Source organism: Salminus brasiliensis, chromosome 2 (genome assembly GCF_030463535.1).
Source record: "Salminus brasiliensis chromosome 2, fSalBra1.hap2, whole genome shotgun sequence".
NCBI classification, from domain to species: Eukaryota; Metazoa; Chordata; class Actinopteri; order Characiformes; family Bryconidae; genus Salminus; species Salminus brasiliensis.
In genome coordinates this window covers 22,752,603-22,776,208 of record NC_132879.1, presented here as the reverse complement: position 1 = coordinate 22,776,208, position 23,606 = coordinate 22,752,603, and the positions used below count along the sequence as shown (strand labels likewise).

The 23,606-nt window shown below is 40.5% G+C and overlaps 1 protein-coding gene across 3 annotated transcripts in view; it reads left to right on the top strand.

Annotated features, from left to right (window-relative positions):
* The window catches only part of otud7a (OTU deubiquitinase 7A), a 104,275-nt gene that overhangs the window by 58,020 nt on the left and 22,649 nt on the right, over positions 1-23,606 (top strand). For all 3 annotated transcript variants that reach the window (XM_072670826.1, XM_072670827.1, XM_072670825.1), the window contains exons 3-8: positions 22-176; positions 15,862-16,044; positions 16,297-16,515; positions 19,721-19,822; positions 20,284-20,411; positions 21,669-21,781. In XM_072670826.1, coding sequence (XP_072526927.1) covers positions 92-176; positions 15,862-16,044; positions 16,297-16,515; positions 19,721-19,822; positions 20,284-20,411; positions 21,669-21,781 — 830 coding nt within the window. In that variant the 5' untranslated portion in view covers positions 22-91. The remainder of the gene's footprint in view (positions 1-21; positions 177-15,861; positions 16,045-16,296; positions 16,516-19,720; positions 19,823-20,283; positions 20,412-21,668; positions 21,782-23,606) is intronic.

The following is a 23,606-nucleotide window of genomic DNA, read 5'->3' as shown; positions in this document are numbered from 1 at the left end:
CTTTCCTCTCTCTTCTTCTAGATGAGAACGTGACGCTCTGGCTACCACAAAGGCCACTGCTGCAGGCTGGGCAGCACAGCCACATGATCACATGACTCTGGACATGGACGCGGTCCTGTCAGACTTTGTTCGGTCCACAGGGGCAGAACCGGGTCTGGCACGAGACCTGCTGGAGGGTAAGACATCAGAGTTCTCATACTAAACTACACATGACGACATACTTACCTAAGTGAGTCGGCTGTATTGCTCCATGCGACACTGTACAGGTTTACTGTGACATTAACTGAGATGTAGAGATTTATTGCTTTGCGGTCCTCGCATAATTGTTAAATATGTACTCACAAGCTTTCTGTGTGGCCTCTCTATGTAATCAGAGCAGTGCTAAGTGTGGTGTTATATGCTCCACACAGTTATGTGTGGAGCCGTAAATTGTATCAGGCCCTGGGCTATGCCTGTGGAAGATAGCTGCTGTTGGCTAAGCTAGTAGTAATGAGGCATGCGATGCGATGCAGTCAAGTGATGGATTGCGCTGCTCTGCTCTCAGTGTTTTGCTCAGCTCCAGTAGACGGGGATGCTCGTAATGTCATACTGTGGCAGTGGGGTGACTCCTCACTGCTTAGGCCTCCATGTGGGGGGTTCCCAGTCTTCCAACATTAAGGATGAGCTAAGCCAACTTATCCTAAGACTTGGATCAAGAGCTTGTATCAGCACCCTGTCCTTTTGCCTTTTGTGCCTGTGTATTTAAGTGTGTCTTTGTGAACAGGTTTGCATCAAACCGCTCCCCTGTTTCGCAGCATTTTGCTGGATTTGTCTGAGCTGCTGGCACAGTTTTTTAAGCCGATTTTAAAAAAAGAGAGAGAGCTAGGGTGGTGCTTAAAGGTACAGAAGCATGCTTTTTTTGGTGATAAACTAGTCAGAAGGGTCATAATGCCTGACCAACAGGTTTCACCAAGCTGTTTTTATTGTTATTAAAGTGAAAAGCCATACTTATATAAAATCTAATGGAAGAAATAACAGCTTCACAGCTTATAATCATAATTTATATGTTTGTAGTACTTTAATCAAAATTTCAAATAGACTTGCCTGTGTGGTTTTGACAATGCATGACTTGGTAAGGACAGTTTGTCCATGCACCTGTCTGTGGACAGAAAGCACATACAAATCCAGGATTTCATGTAATCATAATTGGTCAGCTGTGTGAGTCCATTATTTCATTGTTAACTACATTAGCCAGAAATAAACTGAAGAAGCAAACATCAGACATTAAGCATGTCTGATCAGCTGCATTTGGACTTAAAGAGAAAATGTGCCGATTTGCATCAAACTATTTCTTTAAAGGTGCCAAAGAATTTCTTGAGTATGTCAATTTGCTTATTGATGTAAACATGTAAACATGTGGCTTTGGTAGGGGTGAAAAATGCTCAGATGTTGAATGACTTTTATTGGCTTGCTGAAGCTGCATTTTACATTTAGCATAGCTTTACCACTGTAACTAGTCTTACCAGATAGTGTTGCTCTCCTGTTGCCCTCTTAATTAGTTGTACATTTAGCAGTTAGCAGAGATCATAGCCAGTTAGCTTCTAGCCTTGCTCCCAGTAGCTTTCTTAGGTTTGGCTTTCTTAAGTTTTACAGGTTAAAATAGGCTGGTACTTTCCATTCTAATGTGCGTTCAGCCCGTTAGTTTCAGCTGATGTAGTTCAGTTTCTTTTTGAGGGAGTGGAAGATGGACAGAAGAGATGGTAAAAGCCACAAAGCTTGTGTTAGCTTTTAGCTTACCACAGATCCCAGTTGGCTCCCTCTGGCTTTCGGATGCTGGGTTTGAGCTTCCCTTTTGCAGAGACTGGAACAGGAAAAGCCATGCATTCCCATATCTATCAGAGTGTGGAGGCGATGTGCTGCTCTCAAGTATCGACAACACTATATTCTGGATTTTCTTTTGAAGGAGAACCCAACAGTGTTTAAGGTCCATGGTATGTCAGCTAAGACACACAGAGTTTACCATTCTAAGGCCTCTTTAACTCTAAGAATGTTCTCTAAATTAAATCTGAAGATAAAGATCTCTCTCTAAGCTGTTTACATGGCTGTGGGTTTCTAGTCTTTAGCATGTGGGCCAGTTTCTCTCTTGTTCTGGTTGGCTGAAGCTTTGGTTCTTACCCAGGTCCAGTGGAGGAATGCGGTGGGGTTGGGTTCTGATTGGCAGCGGGGAGGCCTGCCGTGCTGGGCGGTGAAGCTGATTTAAGGCTGTGTGTGACGGCTTTACGAGGACACTCCCCTGGGAGACCTTTGTGCCCGCTCAATGGAACTCATTGAGGAGTGGAGAGTTGTTGGCACTGGCAGAGAAAGCAAAGCCTTTACAGAAGAGACAGGGCAGAAATATACCCCCCCCCCCCCCCCTTATAGAAGAGAGAGAGAAAGATAGATACGAGAGCATGAGAGATACGTTGGGTCAGTGATCCTCAGAATCAACCTTAACCTGATTGTTAAAGGGGACATGTTATTAAAAATATATAATTTTTAGAATTATATATCTTCCCAATATCCAGCAGCTTTAGAAGTACATTAGCAAAGCCCTCTTAGCCTTGGATTTCAGAAGAGCTGAGAGAAGTTTATTTATTATAAAGTTTATTTTTCATGGTGACGTCCAGCTGCAGTCGTCAAAATCCTGTAGGCTATGTTTGTGCTAACCCCTTTGTGTCCGACTGCTTTTCTAATCTGGGTCAGTACAAGTTAATGAAACATTTTCTAAATAAGCGATCAATTTAGTGTCCGTGATAAAACTGCAGACGAAGTAAGGACAAAATAATCATGCTAGCTATGTGTTTCTCATGTCAACAGCTGAAGTAATGTTAGATGTAATGTTAATGGTATTACTTGCTGCAGAATGTTAGACACTGTTGGTTTGTTGGTTCTGTGAGGCTTGTTGACATTAGCATTAACTTATTCCACCAGCTACTACCACTCTTCTGTGGTTAGGTTCTGTTTACCACTTTTACTCTTTTTTTTTTTGTTTTTTTTAATTAAACATCCAAAATCCACCACTGTTAGCTAATGCTAATGTACTAGGTTAATCCTCATTACAAGGCTATAAATAAATTAGCACTTTCTTAGCTGAGCTAACATGTAAATAAAAATATTTTTAACAAGAGTTACAAGGTTTCTGTGATAGCTTTTCTATGTAATGGCAGCCATTGTTAATGTCCTTTCTGCTGTATAAAAATGCGTCCTTATCCTGCCCTCTCTCCTAAGACAGTACTTATTAATACACAAAATTACACCAAAAAAAAAAAAAGAAACAGTGTAAAGCACATCATATGAACCCTGAATTTCTGTGTTATTGGTTTTACACTCCTCATAACTGGAAATAAAAAATAGAATATATGTATACTTTATTGGAAAATAAGAAAAAAGTAAATTGAATATAAAATATTTAATGTTACATTTTCTATTTTTATCCTAATAAAAATAGATTTTGTCACTGTTATGCAAAACCGTCTACAAAATATCAACTTACCTACAAGAGAAGGGGGAAAAAATATAGTGAACTGGCTAACTGTTGTGAAACTGTTCTCTATCTATGCTAAACATTGAGCCTCAGATCCATCAAGGACTGGCTGCAGGGATATAAGACTGTCAGTCCTTTTTTTTTTTTATATCTTCTCCCATTCTGGTTCTGATATCTTTCGTTAATTTTCCAACAGTGTCCTTATTCATCGTGTTTGCACACCCATTGTGAGTGAATTTGAGAGTGAACACACACCTGCACACAGCCCTGTCTTCACGTACCACAGCAAGGCCAGATCAGGCCAGGCTAGCACCCAGAGCAGCCCCCAGGAGTACAGCATTCTTTATTTTTACTGGGCTACGTATCCGTTAGCAGCCATATGAACCTGACACTTATTGGAGCTGTGTTGATTTTTAATAGACTCCACAAGCAAGCAGGAATTGCAAGCGGATCTCATCTTTTATTTACCACATTGTCACAGCCGTATATGTTACACTATTGCGGACATAATGACATTATTGCAAAGGCATTGATTCTGCTGTCATGATTTTGCGTAGCGCAGCTGATTGACGATTCAGGTTACTCACATATATCCAGGGCACATTTTCAGTCCCGCCGCTTGCTGCCATTGCAATTTGAGTTTTGCTTATAGATCGAATAGTGAAAGATGTGTTTTCTGGGCTGTCGAGCTGTGTGCTGAATAAGGTAGGCCAGCGTGTACTGAACGTACAGTAGGGGTAACTTCCTTAGTTATCCTATGAAGCTCCCTTCCGCTAACTATCTCTCTAGTGGTGTGTCTTAAAAGCCCGCTCTGGAGTATGCATGTTAATGGATGCGGCCGTTAAACTCTCTGCGATGAGGTCGCCCTTTGAGCTGATCTGAGGCCAGCCCCCATTCGATAAATCCTAAACATAACTGTGATAAGCAAAGACACCAAACTGATCTGAGATCCAGGCTAAGAGTGTTCTGCCCCCTACACCCTGCTGTGCGGAGGCCGTTAAAGCAAATAGGGGTTCTGCTGTGCCTGCCGCTGTTTATGAGTCTGGATTAGCAATTTGTTAATGGGCTTTTAATGAGCCACACTGCTGACATTTCATAGTGAAGGCAACAAGCTCTCCTTCTGAACAAATAAAATTCCTGAATGAAAAGGCTATAACATCACGGTAGGAGGTGATTGAACATGCTTACCACTGATCTCATAAGGTTAAAAATGAATAGCCACAATACGTCTATAACGTCTATTTCAGATGCATTTCAAGCCAAGTCAGGTCAAATTCATTTGTATAGCAATTGTACAGCATTTGTGCAAACTGGTGTTGCTGCAAAGCAACTTTAAAGAAATACATAAATAAGACAAAACGAAATGAAATAAGTTAAACATCTAACAATCCAACGTTATGTTTAACGTCAAAGTCAATTCAGTGTTTTTTTACACCAAGGTAACATGTCTTGCGAACCCCAGAGCCATTATTGAAGCGCATTAGACCACTAAGCCACTCAGATAAATTACTAATGGTCTGGAGTTTAGTTCATTGTTTTGCACAGGTATACTGATATAATCAGTGGGATGCTTTGCAGTAAAATTGGTAATAAGAACGCTGAATTAGTGTTGGTATATCAGTATGACACAGAGATTCCTGGTATGCAGCAGATACCAGGAATGGAGAGTAGCCAGTTGGTCAGGGGCAGGTAGCAGATGATCAGTAGAGATGATCAGTGATGATCTGTTTTAGTTAATTACTTTTGTTTGAATTTATCAAGTGTGACTAGTAACTCCAGCAGATGTGACAAAAACAGCTTAACTAAAAACAGAGAGCCAGAAGGTAACACAGACACGAGAGCCCTCTGAAACAATGAAAATGCTAGAAGTTTACTTTTTATTTTTGGTTTTATTGGGTTGCTCATTTATGTTTGGGGCAAGATAATGAATGTTACCCACTGCATGGTTATGTAATCTATTGTACTCATAGAACCAGTAAAGGACTAGCTGAGCAGCTTCCCAGTAAGCAGAAAGCAGAAGTATTGCTATCACTAACTGAAGTGTGCCGGATAAGGCACTAAATAACACATAAAGAGGGCCATATAAAATTCTTTTGTCATCTAGTCACCAATTTTATATGCACATGACTCATGAAAGCAAAGAGAGTTAGAGATAGGAGGAGAGAGAGAAAGAGAGAGAGGCAGAGCGCATGCAGTGAGCTTATTAGCCAAAGGCTGGCAGAAAACACAGAGCTTTACCTCTGGGGCCAGCCCCACCAGCTGTCTTCAGTATCCTACCCTATACACACACACACACACACACACACACACACAAACACTCTCAAACACATACACATTCAGATAACCCATGGTATTTATGTAACATTCATGCTAGCTTCTGAGCCATTCAGCTCTAGTTAGAGAATACACATGTGGTTCTAGTGAGTGGATTGCATATGTGTGTGTGTGTGAGGTATGAGGGAGCAGTACACTCATGCTGGGGCCTGAAGATGGCTCTGCAGGTGTGTAGGGGGAGGCTGGGTGCAGATGTATGCTTGTTTAGAGCTGATTGCATCCCCTATCCCCCATGGAGACGGAATCAAGAGTGCAGAATGAAGACTAGCCTCGCTTCACTTCTCCTCGCTCTGATCTCAAGGTCACTCAGAGGAGGGTGGCGTCCTTCACTGTAGCTGTCATTTTGATAGGAGGTTTGACTTGAGCATAATCAGTCTTGATTAGACTTCCATAGCTGTGAACTGAATGGATGATGCTGTTGCTGTTCCGTCTGTCCACTGGGGCGCTGAACATTAGGGCCTATATTTAAAGGAATATCACAGTCAAAAATGCAATGTTCACAATGTCTTCTCTACACCAGATGTAGCTGATTAGTCAAGATATCCTACAAATGTTTGCGGACAACCCTTCTAGTTAATGTATTCATCTACTTTACGTTGCACTCATTGATGATGCAGATGTGCAAATACATACACACAGCTTGTCTAGTCTAGTAGGAGCAGATAAACATGAACCTAATGATACCATGCCTAATGTCAGACGTGGGCTAGAGGGGTATAAAGCCCCCTCAGCACTGAGAAGCTATAGAACTTTGTTGTTGTCTGGAATGATGGTGCTCCATCCAGTACCTTTGGTATTTGAGTTGGGGAGTTGAGGATGAGGTGGGGTGGTGATCATCCAACATCTTGACCTCACTAATGTTCTTGTCGCTCAGTGCAATCAAATCTAGTAGAAAGTCTTTTATGGACAGTTGAGACAGTAGAAAGCAGGTATTTTTTTCAGAAGAGACAATGAATGAGCAGGTGTCCCAATACTTCTGTCCATATAGTGTATGTTTTGTGTGCTTTTACCCCATTAGCACTGTGTAAACTGCTTGCTTAAGTTGGGTAATTTCAAATAGACCCCGTTACGTGGTTTTTAACGCTATACTGTTATTTGCAGTTTCCTCAGAAAGTATTAGAAAGGCAAGGCCAATTCTTTTGAAGCTAAAATATGATAAAAGAGGAAAAATTGATCCACGCCATTGCACAAGCATTGGGCACAGCTAGTACAATAATTTGGAATGTCCTGAAAAAGAAAGAAACCACTGGTGTACTAACAACCAGACATCAAATAGGTCATCCAAGGAAAACAAAAGCAGTTGATGACAGAAACATTGTGAGAGCTGTTAATAAAAAAACATCAGAGACATCACCAACATCCTGCACAGGGCAGGGGTGAAGATATCACAATCAACATTTTAACAAGACAGTGAGAACAGAAGTACAGAGGCCACACCACACATTTCAAACATTTCATCAGCAGAAAGAATCATAGAGACCATATTGGAATTGGCAAAGGCCTGTAGAGATGAGGCAGCACAGTGGTCCAATAAGAAGTGTGTGTGCTGCTCAGCTCCAGGGTCCTGAGGTTGTGGGTTCAATCCATGCTCCGGTCTCTGTCTATGAGGACCAGAAAGAACCCTGACCAGAAGGAAGCAGATAAGATGTTACTGCTACCTGCCTCAGACTTGCTTGTCCTCCATTGCATGAACTCTAATAGTCTTTAAGTTGCTGATATTAAGATAACCATATTTACCATTTGTGTTGACCTCTTTTGACCCATCCATGCAGTGAACACACACACACGTATTAGTGAGCAAACACACCTGTCCAGAGCTGCGACGCCCGGAAACGGGCCCAAGGAGCCAGAAGTGTCAGCTTGCCAAGCCCAGGTTTTGAACCCACAACCCTGTCTTCCATATTATGGTGCTCTAACCTCCCATATCCTCTTGATCCCATATCTTTTGATCCCAAACTCAAATGTTTTCAAATTGTAACACAAACAAAAATAACTGTTCTAATTCTTTCAGATGTTTAACAGATAATTGTCTTTCTATAGATAGATTGCCAACGACTTTGTAAACTGGTGGGATATAAACAGTGTTCAAATTTACAACATTTCATAGATTACGTACCTTATTTAGTGACATAAGTAAGCCCTTTTCAGATGTTTTTAGATATATGTATGCCCCTTAAATTTAGTATAGTGACAAAATGTACATATCTGTATGGCTACTTGTAGTACTTACTGTAGTGATATCACATAGCTGCATTAATGATTGCCAAGGATGCAGGTGGGGATGTGCTGTTAGCTAGCCAGACACAAGGCGGGTGATTTTTGACATCTGTTGCATGGTACCCCCTTCTTTCCATCTCAGATTGTGCCCAAGGTATAAACCTTTACTATTGGCCGCTACTTTAGCATTGGCTTGGATCTTCTTGGCTGACCATCTGCATTTGAGGTAAGAGGAAAAGTGTGTAAATTGGCTTTTTTCACCACATTGTGATTTTCAAGCAGATTATGATCTATTTTTGTCACTTAACCCTGAAAAGATCTGAAACAACAGGTTCATAATATCCATATTTGTAAACTGGGAAACCCTATCCCAGAGTATTTCCAGTATCTCCAGAGTGCTCTGAAAGGTGCCTCACAGAGCATGTGGAACATTTCTGAGGCTATGATCCTAGAACCCCAGATAACAGTCTCCCCTGTGCGCTAATCATCTCAGACCACTTCCAACCTTAACCTCGATCATTATAAAAGCAGCCTGGGATCTGGAGGAGGGACGTGGAGGGAGCTCTGGGTCAGTGCTAGGCTGATGGACTGATTGACTGTGGCATTAGAAGGATGTGTGGCTGGGTGTCAGCTGCACTGATCATTAGTGTGTCACTCTGGCAGACTCACCACCGCCATGTCTCTCCCCCTGCTGGATGAGCCTACACGCTCTCTCAGAGTCGTGATGTTCCTGTTACATTCACACCTCCACCACTCTGTCCTGCGCTTGTTTGCCGTGTTGCTTTGCCTCTTGCTCTTAGAGAAGTGGTAAAAGTGTGCCAGCAAGCCCTTTGTGCTTGTAGCTGGTGATTATCATTGTCCTTTTTGTGGCTTTGAAAGGGGTGAAGGTTAGTCATAAACAGCATAATAGGGATATATTGCAAATTACTATGTTTTGTTTATGATTCAGGACTGTGTTTCTTCTAATTTTGTTTGATTATATGAATTGTATTGAATCGGATATAGCACACAAGTTATAGGATCTAACTGATTAAACACTGTCTTGCATACAGCAGGCCAATATCACAATAGCAGTTTACACATGACATATTAGACAGCCTTGACACCAGTTGTTTTGGGGTTTGTTGCACTTGAAGGCTGATTGTGAGGATGTCGTCACTGGATATGAGGTGTGCAGCGTCGCCCTCTAGGGGATTGCAGAAGTACTGCAGCTGTTTTATGGCAGGCGTTGGAAGGATTGCTTTTGCTCCTACATGCAATGGAAGAACGTCTTCCAAATTACTGTATGATTCATTCTACATCACCATACAGTTTCAATCTGTTATTGACTATATTTGTCATTTTGGTCTTTTCCTTTGAATGAAATGGAGCTTGGAAAGAATTAGGTGAAGCTTAATAAGTTGATAAATTAGAGATGCAAAGGTTAATTACGAGAGGAAGGCCTCTCTAGAGGGACTGTGGACGTCTCTGTGCTGGCCTCATTCACTAGAATAGGCACATAGACAGTGGAGCCCCGAAAGGCGTTTGACCTCTTATGGTCATTCTGCATGCTCATTATCAACAGGATTCCAAAAAAAAAAAAAAAAGATCCAGGCCATTTTGTGTGCCACTCATAGGAGAAAAATATCTCATAACCCTGATTCATATTGAATATCCACAACCAGACATAAATCTGTGGTCACTTTCTGAGAAATCAGAAATAAGTTACAACAAAAAAAATGCCCATCAACTGAACCTATTTAAACATGTGGTTATTGATCTTCATTTTAACAACATTAAGAGATTTGGGTAATAGAACTGAACATGTAAAACCAATACAAAGAATTTTGTAAAATGTAATTAATTGAAATGCAGTTTTCTGTAAGGACAAAGTTAGGACATCCCCACATTTATTGCTACTTTAATTGCTAAAATTAGAATCAGGTGCAGCACATCAGCTGATTAGAACATTGTCAGAGAGGATTCTGAAGGACCCTACACCTTCAGGCTGTGTCTGAAACGGAAGGCAGCTGCCTTTCTGTCTATGCTGTCTCATACGTCAGTACCTTAGAAGGCAGCATTGTGATAAAGGGACCTACCCCCAGATCGTGTTTGAGATGCACTTCGAGAGCAGCAATATGTCATGATGTTGCCAGGATTCTGACATCTACTGATGCTCAGCTGGTGGCATAACTAATTAAAATTGATATAAATCCCCAAAATGTGACTATTACACTGACATATTCTCATTAGACGTAAAATATTAAGGAAAAAGAATCATAAATAACCTTGCTTTTTCTCTTAAGGCGGGCTAGCGTAAATCCAGAGGATCATGGGATATGAAAGACTTAATACCTTCCTGCCTTAAAATACTACACCTGTCACCTACAGGACCTACAGTTTGAATTGTATAGTTATATTTCTTCAATCTCTCAGTATTTTTAAAATGGAGATTAAATATCCATATGTTTAGCCCCTTAAACAGTCTATGGACCGCCGGTTGGCCGAAAGTGTTATTACAAACGTCTTTTACCAAAGAATAGCCCCACCAGTTTGTACAGAAGTCCCTGTAGTTACTTAATAATACACCTTAGTGTGTTAAGACTTGCTGTGTAAAGGAGTTAAATATGTGTAAAGGAGTCAAATATGGTGTGTCTTAATTTGACTGTATAAACAAACAATAATTTGTTTATCATTTATTACTCACAGTGTGCAGTATGCTTTTTCATTTCCTGCAGAGGCCAGTGTGAAGGACAGGCAGAGGAGCTGTCAGACTGTTAAGAGTGCTGTCCAGTCTCCAGGCTGCTGACCATTGATTTGAGGCCCTAATGCTCAGCGAGCTGCAAAGTGCATGTATTAGAGGTGCTGAATGGTCATTCGATTAGACTCTAAATTCTCTTTTAAAATTTTTTGGCTGGCTAAAGGATACAGAAATCTATAAAGGGAATAGAATTTGCATTGATTGATGTGGTGTCTCAGGGTTTGTGCTGAGAGGTGGGTTTTTTCTGTCTGGAAGAATAGAGGGTGTTTTCTCTTCACAGACTGTTGGTCTCGGCCACTTAATTGGGTGTGGGGAAAGGGGAAGTCAGACTGACAGTTTTCACACTAGCTCTCTCCTGCACATACAGCACGCGCACAGAGGCAAGCACACACACACACACACACACACACACACACACACACACACACAAACATACAAACATACAGATCAACCATAAAAATAAAACCAGACAGATTTAAAGACAGATGAAGTTAATAACATTGATTATCTCTTTGCAGTGGCACCTGCAAAGGGGTGGGATGTATGTTAGCTGGTAACTGAACAGTTGGTTCTTTTTCTGTACTTGTATTTTTTTTTTGCCAGAATGTCAACTCACAGTAATCAATAAAACACTAATGTTAGAACAAATACAAATAACTTCTGTAAAACATCTGTAAAGCTGTCATCATGGGAGTATTATTTACAGTTATCCTCAGAACATCATAACAATTCTGCCAAAATACTCAATGAACACATTTTAGGACCCCTGTCAGTCAGAAGCCCTTCGAATCGTCCAAACACTGCCCCCAAAAAAACAGTGCCCCTGGTTATCAGCGTGGCTAACACCTGGTTTGGTACAGTGCTTAAAGATGTTAAGTAGGTGGTAATAGTTCCTTCCACAAGGATTTCAGTGATGATGCCTAGTATAAGAGAAAGAAGGTGGGGAAATTCTGTTTGAAACTGTGTACATTTATGGCATTTAGCAGATGCTCTTATCCAGAGCGACTTACAAGGTTACTGGTATTACAGAGTTGGGCCAGTGTAGTGTTAGGAGTCTGGCCCAAAGACTCATATTGGTGTAGCGCAGCATAGTCACCCAGACCGGGAATCGAACCCCAGTCTCCCACATGGTGTGGTAGTGGTAGGTAGTGGTGTTATCTGTTGCGCCACACCAACCAGAAATCTAACCTAACCCTAAAACCCTAAACCTAACCTGTGCCCATTTTAATATAACAGTCCCATTTCGTGCAGTCTGTTTCCCCCTTGTGTTTTTTTGTACTTTATTTTAGTCCAGCATTTTTAACATACAGTACTGTGCAAAACGTCAGATGTAATTTTCTAAAAAATAATATTAAACACTCTTCATCTAGGCACTAAGTGTTTATTTACTCAATAAAACACTGATGTAAGAACAAATACAAATAACATTTTAGGACCTAACCTTTAGGAGTGGCTGCAAGATTCAGAGTAAAGAAAGACACGTCAACATTAAGGCCCAAGATCCTAGACATTTTGTTTCACATTTTCCCCCCAAAAATGTAATTGTTGGAAACTGTATGTGTTGATGTTGATGCAAATCCTTTGGATGCAAACGATGTCTGGAATCCGGACAACACCAAATGCTAAGTTTCCTTCCTTAAGATTCTTTGCCAGGCCTTTACTGCCAGACCGGCCTTCTGTTGCTACTCGTTTGTGGTTCTTTGTGCCTTCAGTTTTGTCTTCACTAAGTGAAAAGCTGCCCAGTTGGGTTGAGGTCAGGTGATTATGAGGACATGTCATTATTTCCATACCCTTGGGTTTCTGTAGTAACCAGAGAGCATCTGGTAGTTTCTGGTATTTGACAAGTTTTATCTGACCAGCATTTGACTGAATCTGAGAAAAAAGTGCAGCTTCATAAACAGTAAATGATATCTTCAATAAACCCCTTTGACCCAGTTTAATTGGCAGACATACATGTCCATGCCATAGCAGTGCTTCCACCATGTTTGACAGATGGTGTAGTATCCTTTAGATCATGAACACTTTTCCTTCTCAGTATCAGTTTAACCTTGCTTTCATATCCAAATAATCATGTTCCAGAACTGGGCAGGTATTTCAGATGCTTTCTAGCAATCAGTTGTTCAGACTTATGTGTGTGTTTTTTGCCACATTTAAAAAAATAATTTTATTTAAGTCTTCATTGTTTATTTTTGAAAGGTTATGGCTAGATTTGTTCGTTTTAAGTGCATTTTTATAGTTTCACCTTTCTAAAACTTGCTAAAACAAGCCATAGTCCATTTCTTTAACACAACTCTAACCTGTTTTTTAGCCTTGCACTGCTGTCCATTTGAGTCTTATCTTAATCAAGTGTGTGTTGAGAGGAGGTTTCTCCCTGCAGTGGGGTAGTGTGAGTGTTTGAGGGCTATAATAAGAGTTAGCTCTGACCTGCTTCTCTCTTTCCTGGAAGCTCTTTCTGTCACTAAGATAAGAACACAGCTGTAGGAGGGATCAGCCCTGTGTGCATGGGGTGTGTGTGTACGTGTGTGTATTGCGGAGTCTGGAAGTAGCTGTCACTTTCCATTAGACGGCTGTTTTCCTGTGTCTTCCTGCGGATCTGCCTCCTTCATCTTCTCCTCTTTTTCATCATCCTTACTAGACCCCATGACCCCAGAGTTATTCACTATGATGTGAGGGGGAACAGAATCAGAATCAGAATCTCTTTATTTCGCCTGGTATTTTACACATACGAGGTATTTTACTTGGTGAGAGCAACACAAGTATGACATGTACCAAACACACAGACTGTTAACAAGTATTACACTAAGAGAGAAAAGTACACTAAACAATAAATAGAATAAAGAATAATTAATATAAGAATAAACATTTTAAAATAATTAAATAAGTATTGCATATCCATATGTAGCTTCAGTAGACATCTATACAGAAACTATTATGTAGGGATATAATGATATAAACAGTTACAGAAAATTAACATCTGTACAGCTGTGCAAATAGTTATGTATCAGTACTGTGTTGAAGTTAAATCCAGTTTGGTTCAGTGAAATTTAGAAGCTCAGCTCAGTTATATATTAGGTTTATAGATTAGAGTGTGAGGTGTCCACTGTAGAAAGCTGTTAGCGTACCATGTTGTGCTGTTTTGATGGTTTGATGGAGCTCCTGACTAATACAGTGTATCTTTAAATAGGTGTCCTGCTCAGGACACTGTATTTACAGTATCATGCACAGTATCTTCTGCATGTTTAAAGTGTGGGATATAATGTATAACATGTTAAAGGCGACTCATTAGTGCTGCAACTGATGCAGAACTGGGTTGTTGTGTGGAGGTCACATATTGTATTTGGGTAAAGGCTGTTATAAGAGTTGCCAGTGTTCTATCAAACAGATAGAACAGATAGATGTCCAAAAATGTCGAGACTACTATGGTGAAAAAAAAGACCTCTCATGTAGTGGATATTTAATCTGAATAATCAGAATAATCTGCTTAAAAATAATTATCACTTGCTGAAGATACAAACTATGATCTTAAGAATTTAATATTTTTCACAGTAGAGCTTTTTTCAGAACCAGGTCCACTTTCTCTGCAAATTTTGTACGTTTGGTCAAGTGTGACAGCGGGGTCAGTCCTGAGCACCAATCTCTGGTCCTCTTGAAATCGGTGGTCTGAGGTTCTCTTCTACTGAACTCTGGTGTGGTAAAAAATTTTAAATTTTTTGTGTACTGCTTCAATTTATTGTCTGCATGGCTAAAACCATTCTCTTAGAAGAACGGCTCCTGCAATAGTGAAATACCATGACTCCAGAAAGTGCATCTCCTCGCCGCCTGTGAAAGGAAAATAATGAAAATCAATAAACGGATGAATCTAGGTGCAGAACAGTGAAGTTGAAAATTGCACAGTTGATCCACAGTTCATATGGAATTATTTTCTGTGAAAGCAAACCAGTGATAATGAACCCCTCCCCCCCCCCCCCCCCCCCCCACACACACACACACACAACGAGCACCAAATTGGTCCAGGCGTAGACTTGGATATAGACTTGGATATTTGGGATAGTCTGAAAATAGCTTTAGTTTCAGTCCTAAACGAACACACCTCTAATTCATTCAAAAGCCTTAAGGATTTTTTGAGTCAGATGTGAAACTACACTTCAGGGACCACTAGAACCACATTTGGGCACCACAATATTAGAACATTAATTTTATTTCAGAAGGAGCATGAAAAAAATACAGTGTTTCACAAAATGACACCTATTATTCAGTTTAATCATCTCGAGGCTTTGTATTTAGTAACTGCTGTAAGGCTAAAGGCTAAAGATTTTACTCTCTCTGGGCCCTGTCTGTAGATGGCTAATGCTTCTTTTTCTTCTGCTGCCTTTCTTTCTTCTTCTTCTTCTATTTTTCTTTCCATTTTTCCTGATGTATTTTCGATGTGTATCTCATCCTGCAACCACCTAGCAACGGCCTGGGATAGCATAGCAAAAAGCTAGAAACACCATAGAAACCACCTGAAATACCACATAGCAACAGCCTAGCAACTGGGAACAACTTAAACCATTATTTTCTAGTGCTGTTAAGTACAGTCCTCAGTTACAGCCAGTGAAATAAGTATTGAACACGTCACCAACCAAGTAAATATATTTCTAAAGGTGCTATTGACCTAAAATTCTCACCAGATGTCGGTAACAACTCATTCAATCCATAATCCATAGATGTCCATATGAATTATGTGTAATAATGATTAATGATACAGGGAAAAGGTATTGAACAGCCTTTGTTGGTGATTACAGCTTCAAGATGCCTCCTGTCACAAACACTCTTCCATCCCGTAGGCTTCTTCTATGAACTCTGAGTTTAGATAGATCCATAGAATTTCAGTTGAATTTGTTCTAGCAGCTTTTCTTTTTCTGAAACTAGTTGAGAGCTTCCCTGGCTGTGTATATGGGGTCGTTGTCTTGCTGAAATGTCCACCTTTGTTTTATCTTCATCATCCTGGTAGATGGCAGCAGATTTTTTAAATTCTCTCTAATCCATTATATATTGTGTTCTTTCTGTGTGTGTTATGTTTCTAAAGGTAAAAACTGGGACCTGAGCGCTGCTCTGAGTGACTATGAGCAGTTGCGGCAGGTCCATACTGCCAACCTGCCCCAGGTGTTTAACGAGGGCCGTTACTACAAGCAGCCAGAGCGCAGTGGCACCCCCCAGCACATCAACAAGCTGGAGCAATGCCTGCAGAGGCAAGAGGAGAACACTCAGGGTAGGACAAAGAGCTACAATACTGCTTTCCATGAGTGATGATGACACTAATGATTATGATGCCGACGGTGTTAATAATAGCAATGGTGGTGAATGATGGCTAATAGAAATAATGATGATGAGATTGTTTTAAAATGGTTCCGAAATTCCCAGCAAATCGAAACATCCCATGATCAAACAATGAACTTAACAGACAAATGTACCCACCAGTGTACCCTTCCTCATCCCTCTCTCTCTTGCTCTGGATCTACAGAGAAGCGTCTCTCTCGGGGCATCTCCCATGCCAGCTCTGCCATCATGTCGCTGGCACGGATGCACGTGACGGGAGAGTGTGCCAGGGAACAGTTCCCTCTGGAGATGCCCATATACACCTTCCAGCTGCCCGACCTGAGTGTGTACAGCGAGGACTTCCGCAGCTTCATCGAGCGTGACCTCATCGAGCAATCCACCATGGTGGCCCTGGAGCAGGCAGGTGAGGATGCATCTTAGACTAATTCCACAGCTCAAGCCACACTGTAGGGTTGGGATATAAAGATATAAAACCACAAATATGATCATGATATGTTTTTGTTATTATTTCTATTTCCTAAGGCTCAATTTTGAATATGCATAATACTTAGTAGCTGAGGTAAACGGTGTGATATACATTAGTACAGTAGGGCAATGGTTTGGTTCACACCCCTGGATGGACTTCACCAAAAAAACTACTGAATTTTTTTTTGAGCAGACACTCAACAAAACTACAGTCACTGTACCATCAATTCATTACTATTCCCACAATAACCCCCAAATTAAAATTTACTACTTAAAGTTCCTGGGTTGAACTTGTGGGATTGTGGAATTTAGTTTCCACTTCATCACTTCACCATCCAAGTTCATCAGTCTATGGCCACTGCATAGACACATTATATATAGCGTACCATATACCATATATTCTCCAAGCGACTCAAATACATGTAGCATTACACCCCTATTACATTATTCACATTTTCTGTTGTAAAATACAGAAATATTTAGCTATGCATCACTATATATGTGTGTTTGTGTGTGTGTGTGTGTGTGTGTGTGTGTGTGTGTGTGGTAAATAGCCCATGACCAGGCTTACTACACAGCCCTGGCTTGTGACTCCCTGGAAGGTCTAAACTGAGCTACTGCTGAAGTGGGCCATAAACCCCACTTCCTAATCTCTCACTGTATGATTAGCACATGCAGTATCCAGTCTGCTTGATGTGAACAAGTTGAACAGCACCACTGGGATCTTGCTGGTGTCCGCCCTCAGCACCACTGAAAGAGCCTGTGATAATATTAGAAAAAATGAACGCCCCCGTGCCTAGGCATCATTGTTGTAAGGCTTTTCTTCTTTTGAACAGTCCTGAAAGTGGGCCTATGAGGCCCATGAGCACTTGTCCATGGCCTGGCCAAATGATCCAAAAGATGTTATTTTGGATCAGCAGAGTGAGGTTAAACTGCCACATAAGAGGGAAGCCGAGTCGCACAGAAGCGTACTGTTACATGCTGAATTCTGTAGCCAGAGCTGACACGAAGCCATATCCAATTATGTTTGTGATTAAGATATTATCTAACATCTGCCTTTGTCTCGGAAAGATTAAAATCCCACTCAGTCACGTTTCCCAGAGGAGAGTAGAGCTCAGTGCATGAATCATAGCACTCTAGATTCAGATAATTATATGCTAGAGAGGAAATGCAGCATGTCTGGGAAAATTCATGCAAAAAAATCTAAAAATTAATTGGCAGTTTTTGATGAAGCTTTAGGTCAACTATTACCATAATGAACTATACTGAATTACCTGTGAGACCTTGTTATTTTTCATAAACAACTTGTCACATTAAAACTATGTATTTCAGTACAGTGGAGCTACGAAGATGCTTTAAAAAGCTTATGAAAATGGTAACTTTACAGGATGAGGAAAGAAACCCTCTTACCTTTCAGTGGAAATCAATGTTTAGAGATTTTATTTAAAAAAAAAGGAAGAAGCAACAAAAATAAACTCACAGGACAGCGACAATATGTATTTATATTTTTTATTTTATATTCAGTTAGAACCTACACATTGTTGAAGTAAATATTAGACACTTGAGATCCAAATGTATTTGATGTTGTATTTAATATTTAAACAATTTTGACCATAAGAATCATAAACAATATATAAAATATTAAGGCAAGGCTAAAGTATAAGCTTTGTTATATGTGATTCTCACATCATGATAAATAAAACAAACAAATCATGTGCAAATATGTGCTAAAACAGAGGACCATCTGGAAAAGGGAGGCAGGATAAGTGACAGTGAGTTATTAACATGAGGAGCAACACAAAGACAGGCAGAAACACGACTGGCAGGGTAATCCATGATGAACAACAGCAAACTCAAAACTTACCAAAACCGGACAGCAGCACTAAAGACGGTGTAAAGAAAGAAGTGTGGTTAGAAGCCAACAATTAGAAACAAAGATAAATCAGGCAGGCCTTAGCCTTCCCAGAATCAGCACTGGCAACTTCCAAAAGAACATATGCTTTTAAAGCTCATTAAAACCATACAGAATATTACTGACTGGGAACAGGTAGGAATACTAATGCAGGGGCAGGACTGGATCCTAAACAAACATAGAGCACATGGCTAACAGAGACGACAGGGCAGAACCAGGGTACAGAGCCGCTGTCTGCTTGTGGATTGTGATTGTTAATTCAATATATAACCTCAGAATATGAATATCATATACATAATATGTATATGATATATGTAATATGTAAATCTTGTTAAATGTCTGGCGGTTAGGTAACATAGACACAGTATATGTCACACTGAACTACACAGAACAAAAAAAAATGGCCTGTCCCAAAGTTCACAACTGCAGTTTCATGTGCTTGTCTGCATTTTCTGGCAAGTGTTGAAATATATATAATAATATATCAGATATCTATTACTTACAGTCCATATAGGTGTTTAAATATCATGACGTTCAATGCCAAAGTTAGCATTTTTAGCCTAACACAGGTTTCTGTTTGTTTTCCCAACTAGAGGGTTGAGTGTGTGTAATTTTTTAGAGTGTAAATATAATAAATCAAGACTGTTATTTCTGTTCCATCTAACTGGATATTATCTCTGATTTTAGTCATTGTTGTGACAAAATAAAATTATTGAAAACATTGATTCAATACATTTATGGTGAAAGTTAGTGTATGTGCAGCTTTCAAAAGCTCTGGGGATGAGCGATTCGGTCAGTTGCCCCAAGGCTTTGGCAAAGAGGCTAACCTAGAGGACAGTATTCCAGGGCTGTGGGAGGAAGGCTAGACCCCTGGGGGCAGGCTGGGCGCAGGTTGCTCCAGGGTTGGACGCACTAAACTTGGCTTGGGTGCTCAGGTCTAGACAGGGGAGTGGGCGAGGGGTCAGCGGCCCGGTACACACAGCCTGGGGGCTGGTGCTGCTGCTGTTGGCAAGGGCAGCCTAATCTTCTGCTTTGAGGCAGAAAGAAGCTGCAAAATTTGTTCTGTAACCCTTAGCTGGAGCACACTGTTCCGACAGATCCGCTGGGGTTAAGTAGTATTTTGCAATAGGTCAGATTTATTTTAATATCTATGCATGATAGAGAAACTACAGCCAAATTTCAACTGAGTCTAGCGTTTATTGTCCGAATGTTTGTGGACCTTTTCCTGTAGGGCGTCTGAACTGGTGGTCCACCATGTGTACCAGCTGCAAGAAGCTCCTGCCATTAGCAACAACTGGTGATGGCAACTGCCTACTGCATGCTGCTTCCTTAGGTAAGCTTTAACCCTTTCTTGCCAACATATTTGATATGATATGATATGATATAGCTAGGCTATGTGCTTTTAGTCATAGTAAAAAGTATCAGAATGCCGATTTTAAACTTTGTGTTTTTCTGTTTTCTATTACTATATAAAAAGAAGCATGGTGCTGCTTCTATTCTTGGATGCACTGCAGAATTCAGATCTGTTCAGATCAGGGTTTATTACTGATTTAATCAGGGTTTAATCAAAGTTACAATGAATGTGACAAGGTATATTCCTTTGTCTGTAACATATTCATTTTAATCTGTAAATCATGTTTTTTTACATATTAAACGAAAGGCAAAAACAGCACTTAGAGATCATTGTATTTGAGAGAGAAGGATTGGTCAATATGCAGAAATCACTTTGCTGTTTTTTTTGGCTTTAGCATTGGCGGATAAAACGGGTGCTGCTGTGTCTCTTTGTGCTTTTAGGAATGTGGGGCTTCCATGACAGAGACCTGGTGCTGAGGAAAAGTCTGTATGCCATGATGAAGAGCGGGGCCGAGAGAGAGGCCCTGAAGAGGAGGTGGAGATGGCAGCAGACACAGCAAAACAAAGAGGTACTACCTTCCAGAGTTAACCATCTCCTAAGACGTACACTCCGTTGACAAATTCCAGCAGATCCAGCAGAAACAGTGCTCATTAACTTGGGAAATTTATTGTTTGATGTTTGGGTGATGTTCTCAAGTCATCATGAGCAGTTCTGGATCAGAAACTAAGGCTATTTTCACACAGCAGGTAAAAGTGGCCCAGATCTTTTGTAAAGCATTGCGTGTCAGTTTAGGAACGTTCAGATGATATCTCATAGGTCACATTAAAAAACGGATTTGGTGAGAAAATCAGATTTGGGGCACTTTTGCCTGCTGTGTGAACGTAGCCTACATTAAACAGGCAAACTTCTAATGTTGACCTACCAGTAGCATCTCTTTGCACTTGTACTGTCATTAGTAATGCCATCTCAGTTAAGACTCAATGGACACAATAAATATCCACAATAGTAAAATACATAAAAAAATACATTTTTCCCCTTGATCCTTATTTATGTAGAGTATTTTAACCCACATGCAGATATCAACACAACAGTTTAGTCAGTATTAGGCAAAATACTGTTAATAATGTGCTTATGGATTTCTTAGGATATGGCCTCACTGGGAGTCACATTCACTCCCTATGATAGACCTAAACTTGGTAGTACGAACATGAGACACCCCCAGTATGTCTTACCAGCACCAACTGCAGTACTACATTCAAACACATGACACCATTATAATGATAGTAGCATGTTATAATTAAGTAATTAACAGACAATAAAGCAGAATTCTGGATAGCCCTGGTTCCAGTACTGTTTCTCCTATTTAAAACTACAAATTACTGTCGTTTTATTTTTGTATAACAGTTTACAACTGACAGTCATATCTGTCAGTAGGGTACGGTTTTAAACTTTACTACAATTAAAATCTAAACATAACAATACTTTGGCTGATATATTGTAAATAAATGTGAAAATAGAAGCAGAAAGCTGTAATAACTGTGTGTATGAGTTCTAGTCTTGGAGGCAAAGAAACATTGCCTCCAAGACTAGTCATTGCACGGCTTTGCCATCCTTGTAAACAGTGTGAGTGAATACGGTAATGTAATGTGAAAGGTGTGGGTGTGCATTGTGGTTTGCGTGATCCATACAGTAGAGCAAATGTAGAGCGTTCAGTGTGTAGGAGGGGTGGGAGCCTGACAGAAGGCAAAAGAGAGTGTGTGTATGTGTGTACGTGTGTTTTCCTGTAGCATTTTACCCCATCACTCACCCCCCTCTCTCTCTGTAGTCAGGGTTGGTGTACACAGAGGAGGAGTGGGAGAGAGAGTGGAACGAGTTACTGAAGTTGGCCTCCAGCGAGCCTCGCATACACTTAAGCAAGAACGGCAACACCAGTGGAGGGTAAAGCTCACCAGCCCACACACATGCATGCATTTATACACACACACACGTCCCATTACATCAGATCACAGATGCACTGAAAAGGTGTACATAATTTCCACATGATACACATAGTGCATATGCATAAAATAACATACTGTGAACAAATATGACACATTAACACAGATAATGCACAGATAACACAGATAATTAACACAGATATATATCATTAAATGAAACATTCATACCAACATTTTAAGATTAAGATTTAAGATTAGTGTACTGAGAACTTTTACCAAGGTGTCAGACCTTAATGAGCTTGTGAGGGTATATCTTGATCACAGTCATTGTTAGGAAAGGTCAGCTTTATAAATAGACTCCTTAAACCTCATCCCCCGAATCAGCAACTATGGGCTCCTCTAAGCAGCTGACTTGAACTGACTTGAGCAGAAGAAGGCAAACATTTTGAAAACAAGACCTGTGGACTATGGACATTTTTGGCCCCATTGACCTAAAGTATGTTTGGAGAAAAAACGGTGCAGTATTTTGTGAGAACACCTCTCCAACTGTTAAGCACAGAGGTGAATCAGTCATGCTTTGGGCTTGTATTGCAGCCAGTGGCACACTTGTGGAGGGAGAAAAATGGATTCAGTTAAATACCAGCAAATTCAGGAAGCAAACAATACACTGTATATGTATACAAGAGGTTGGTTTCCACAGCAAGGTAATGATCCTAAACACATCTCAAAATCCACAATATGCTACCTCAAGACTGAAGGTATTGCCACGGCCTTCAGGGCCCACTGGTCTAAACATTATTGAAAATCTGTGGATAGACCTAAAAGAGCAGTGCATGCAAAGTAACCCAAGAATCTCACATAACTATTGCGAGGAAGAATTGAATGACTAGCTGCAGAAAGCTTTTACAAGCTGTGATACTTGCCAAAAAGATGAATTGCTAAGTAGTGAACAGGCCTTTTTTTCAATTTGTTTTTTGAAACATAGAACATATTACTGAAAAAAATGACAAGTGGTGCTCAAACAAGCATCAAGCATCAAGATTTTTTTTGTGTATAGTCATTTGCAATTGACAGTCTACCGAATTGCATTCACCTCACACCTCACGTCATCTCCTTTTCACAGTTCTACATATTACTTCCAAAGAATCACACATTGACTGGAAACTGTTTGGTACTGCCACCTGTGATTTGTTGTAGTAACATGCAATACAAATACGGCTGCTGACACAGTGAAACAGTAAAGAATGATCCTGTCCACCAGAACAAATAACTGTGTTTATTGTTATTGTGTCTTGTTTAGGCGGATGGACACCTGAAAGTTACTCTTTTAGTTCCTTGTATAAAATCTTAGAATTAGAGAGTTACTGTTCTACTGTTCTATAAAGCGACACTTGCACAAATATGACCTTCATGAATGAGAGAAAACATTTAGTGCATCCGAAGAAAAGTTTGGCAGAAAGAACACCTTGACGCATTCTGGAAACACATCCTGTGGTACTGATGACGTTAAATGATGTATGTTTGGAGGGAAAAGGGTGCTATATTTAATGAAAAGAACACCAAGGGGGCAGTGGTGGCTCAGGGGTTAGCGTGCTGGGCTATCAATAACAGGGTTATGGGTTCGATTCCCAGGCTTGGCAAGCTGCCGCTGTTGGGCCCTTGAGCAAGGCCCTTTACCCTCTCTGCTCCCCGGGTGCTGGAGTTGGCTACCCACCGCTGTGTGTGTGTACTAGTGTGTGTGTGTGTGTGTGTGTGTGTGTGTGTGTGTGTGTGTGTGCGTTCACTACCACAGATGGGTTAAATGCGGAGGACTTTTCATTGCCACT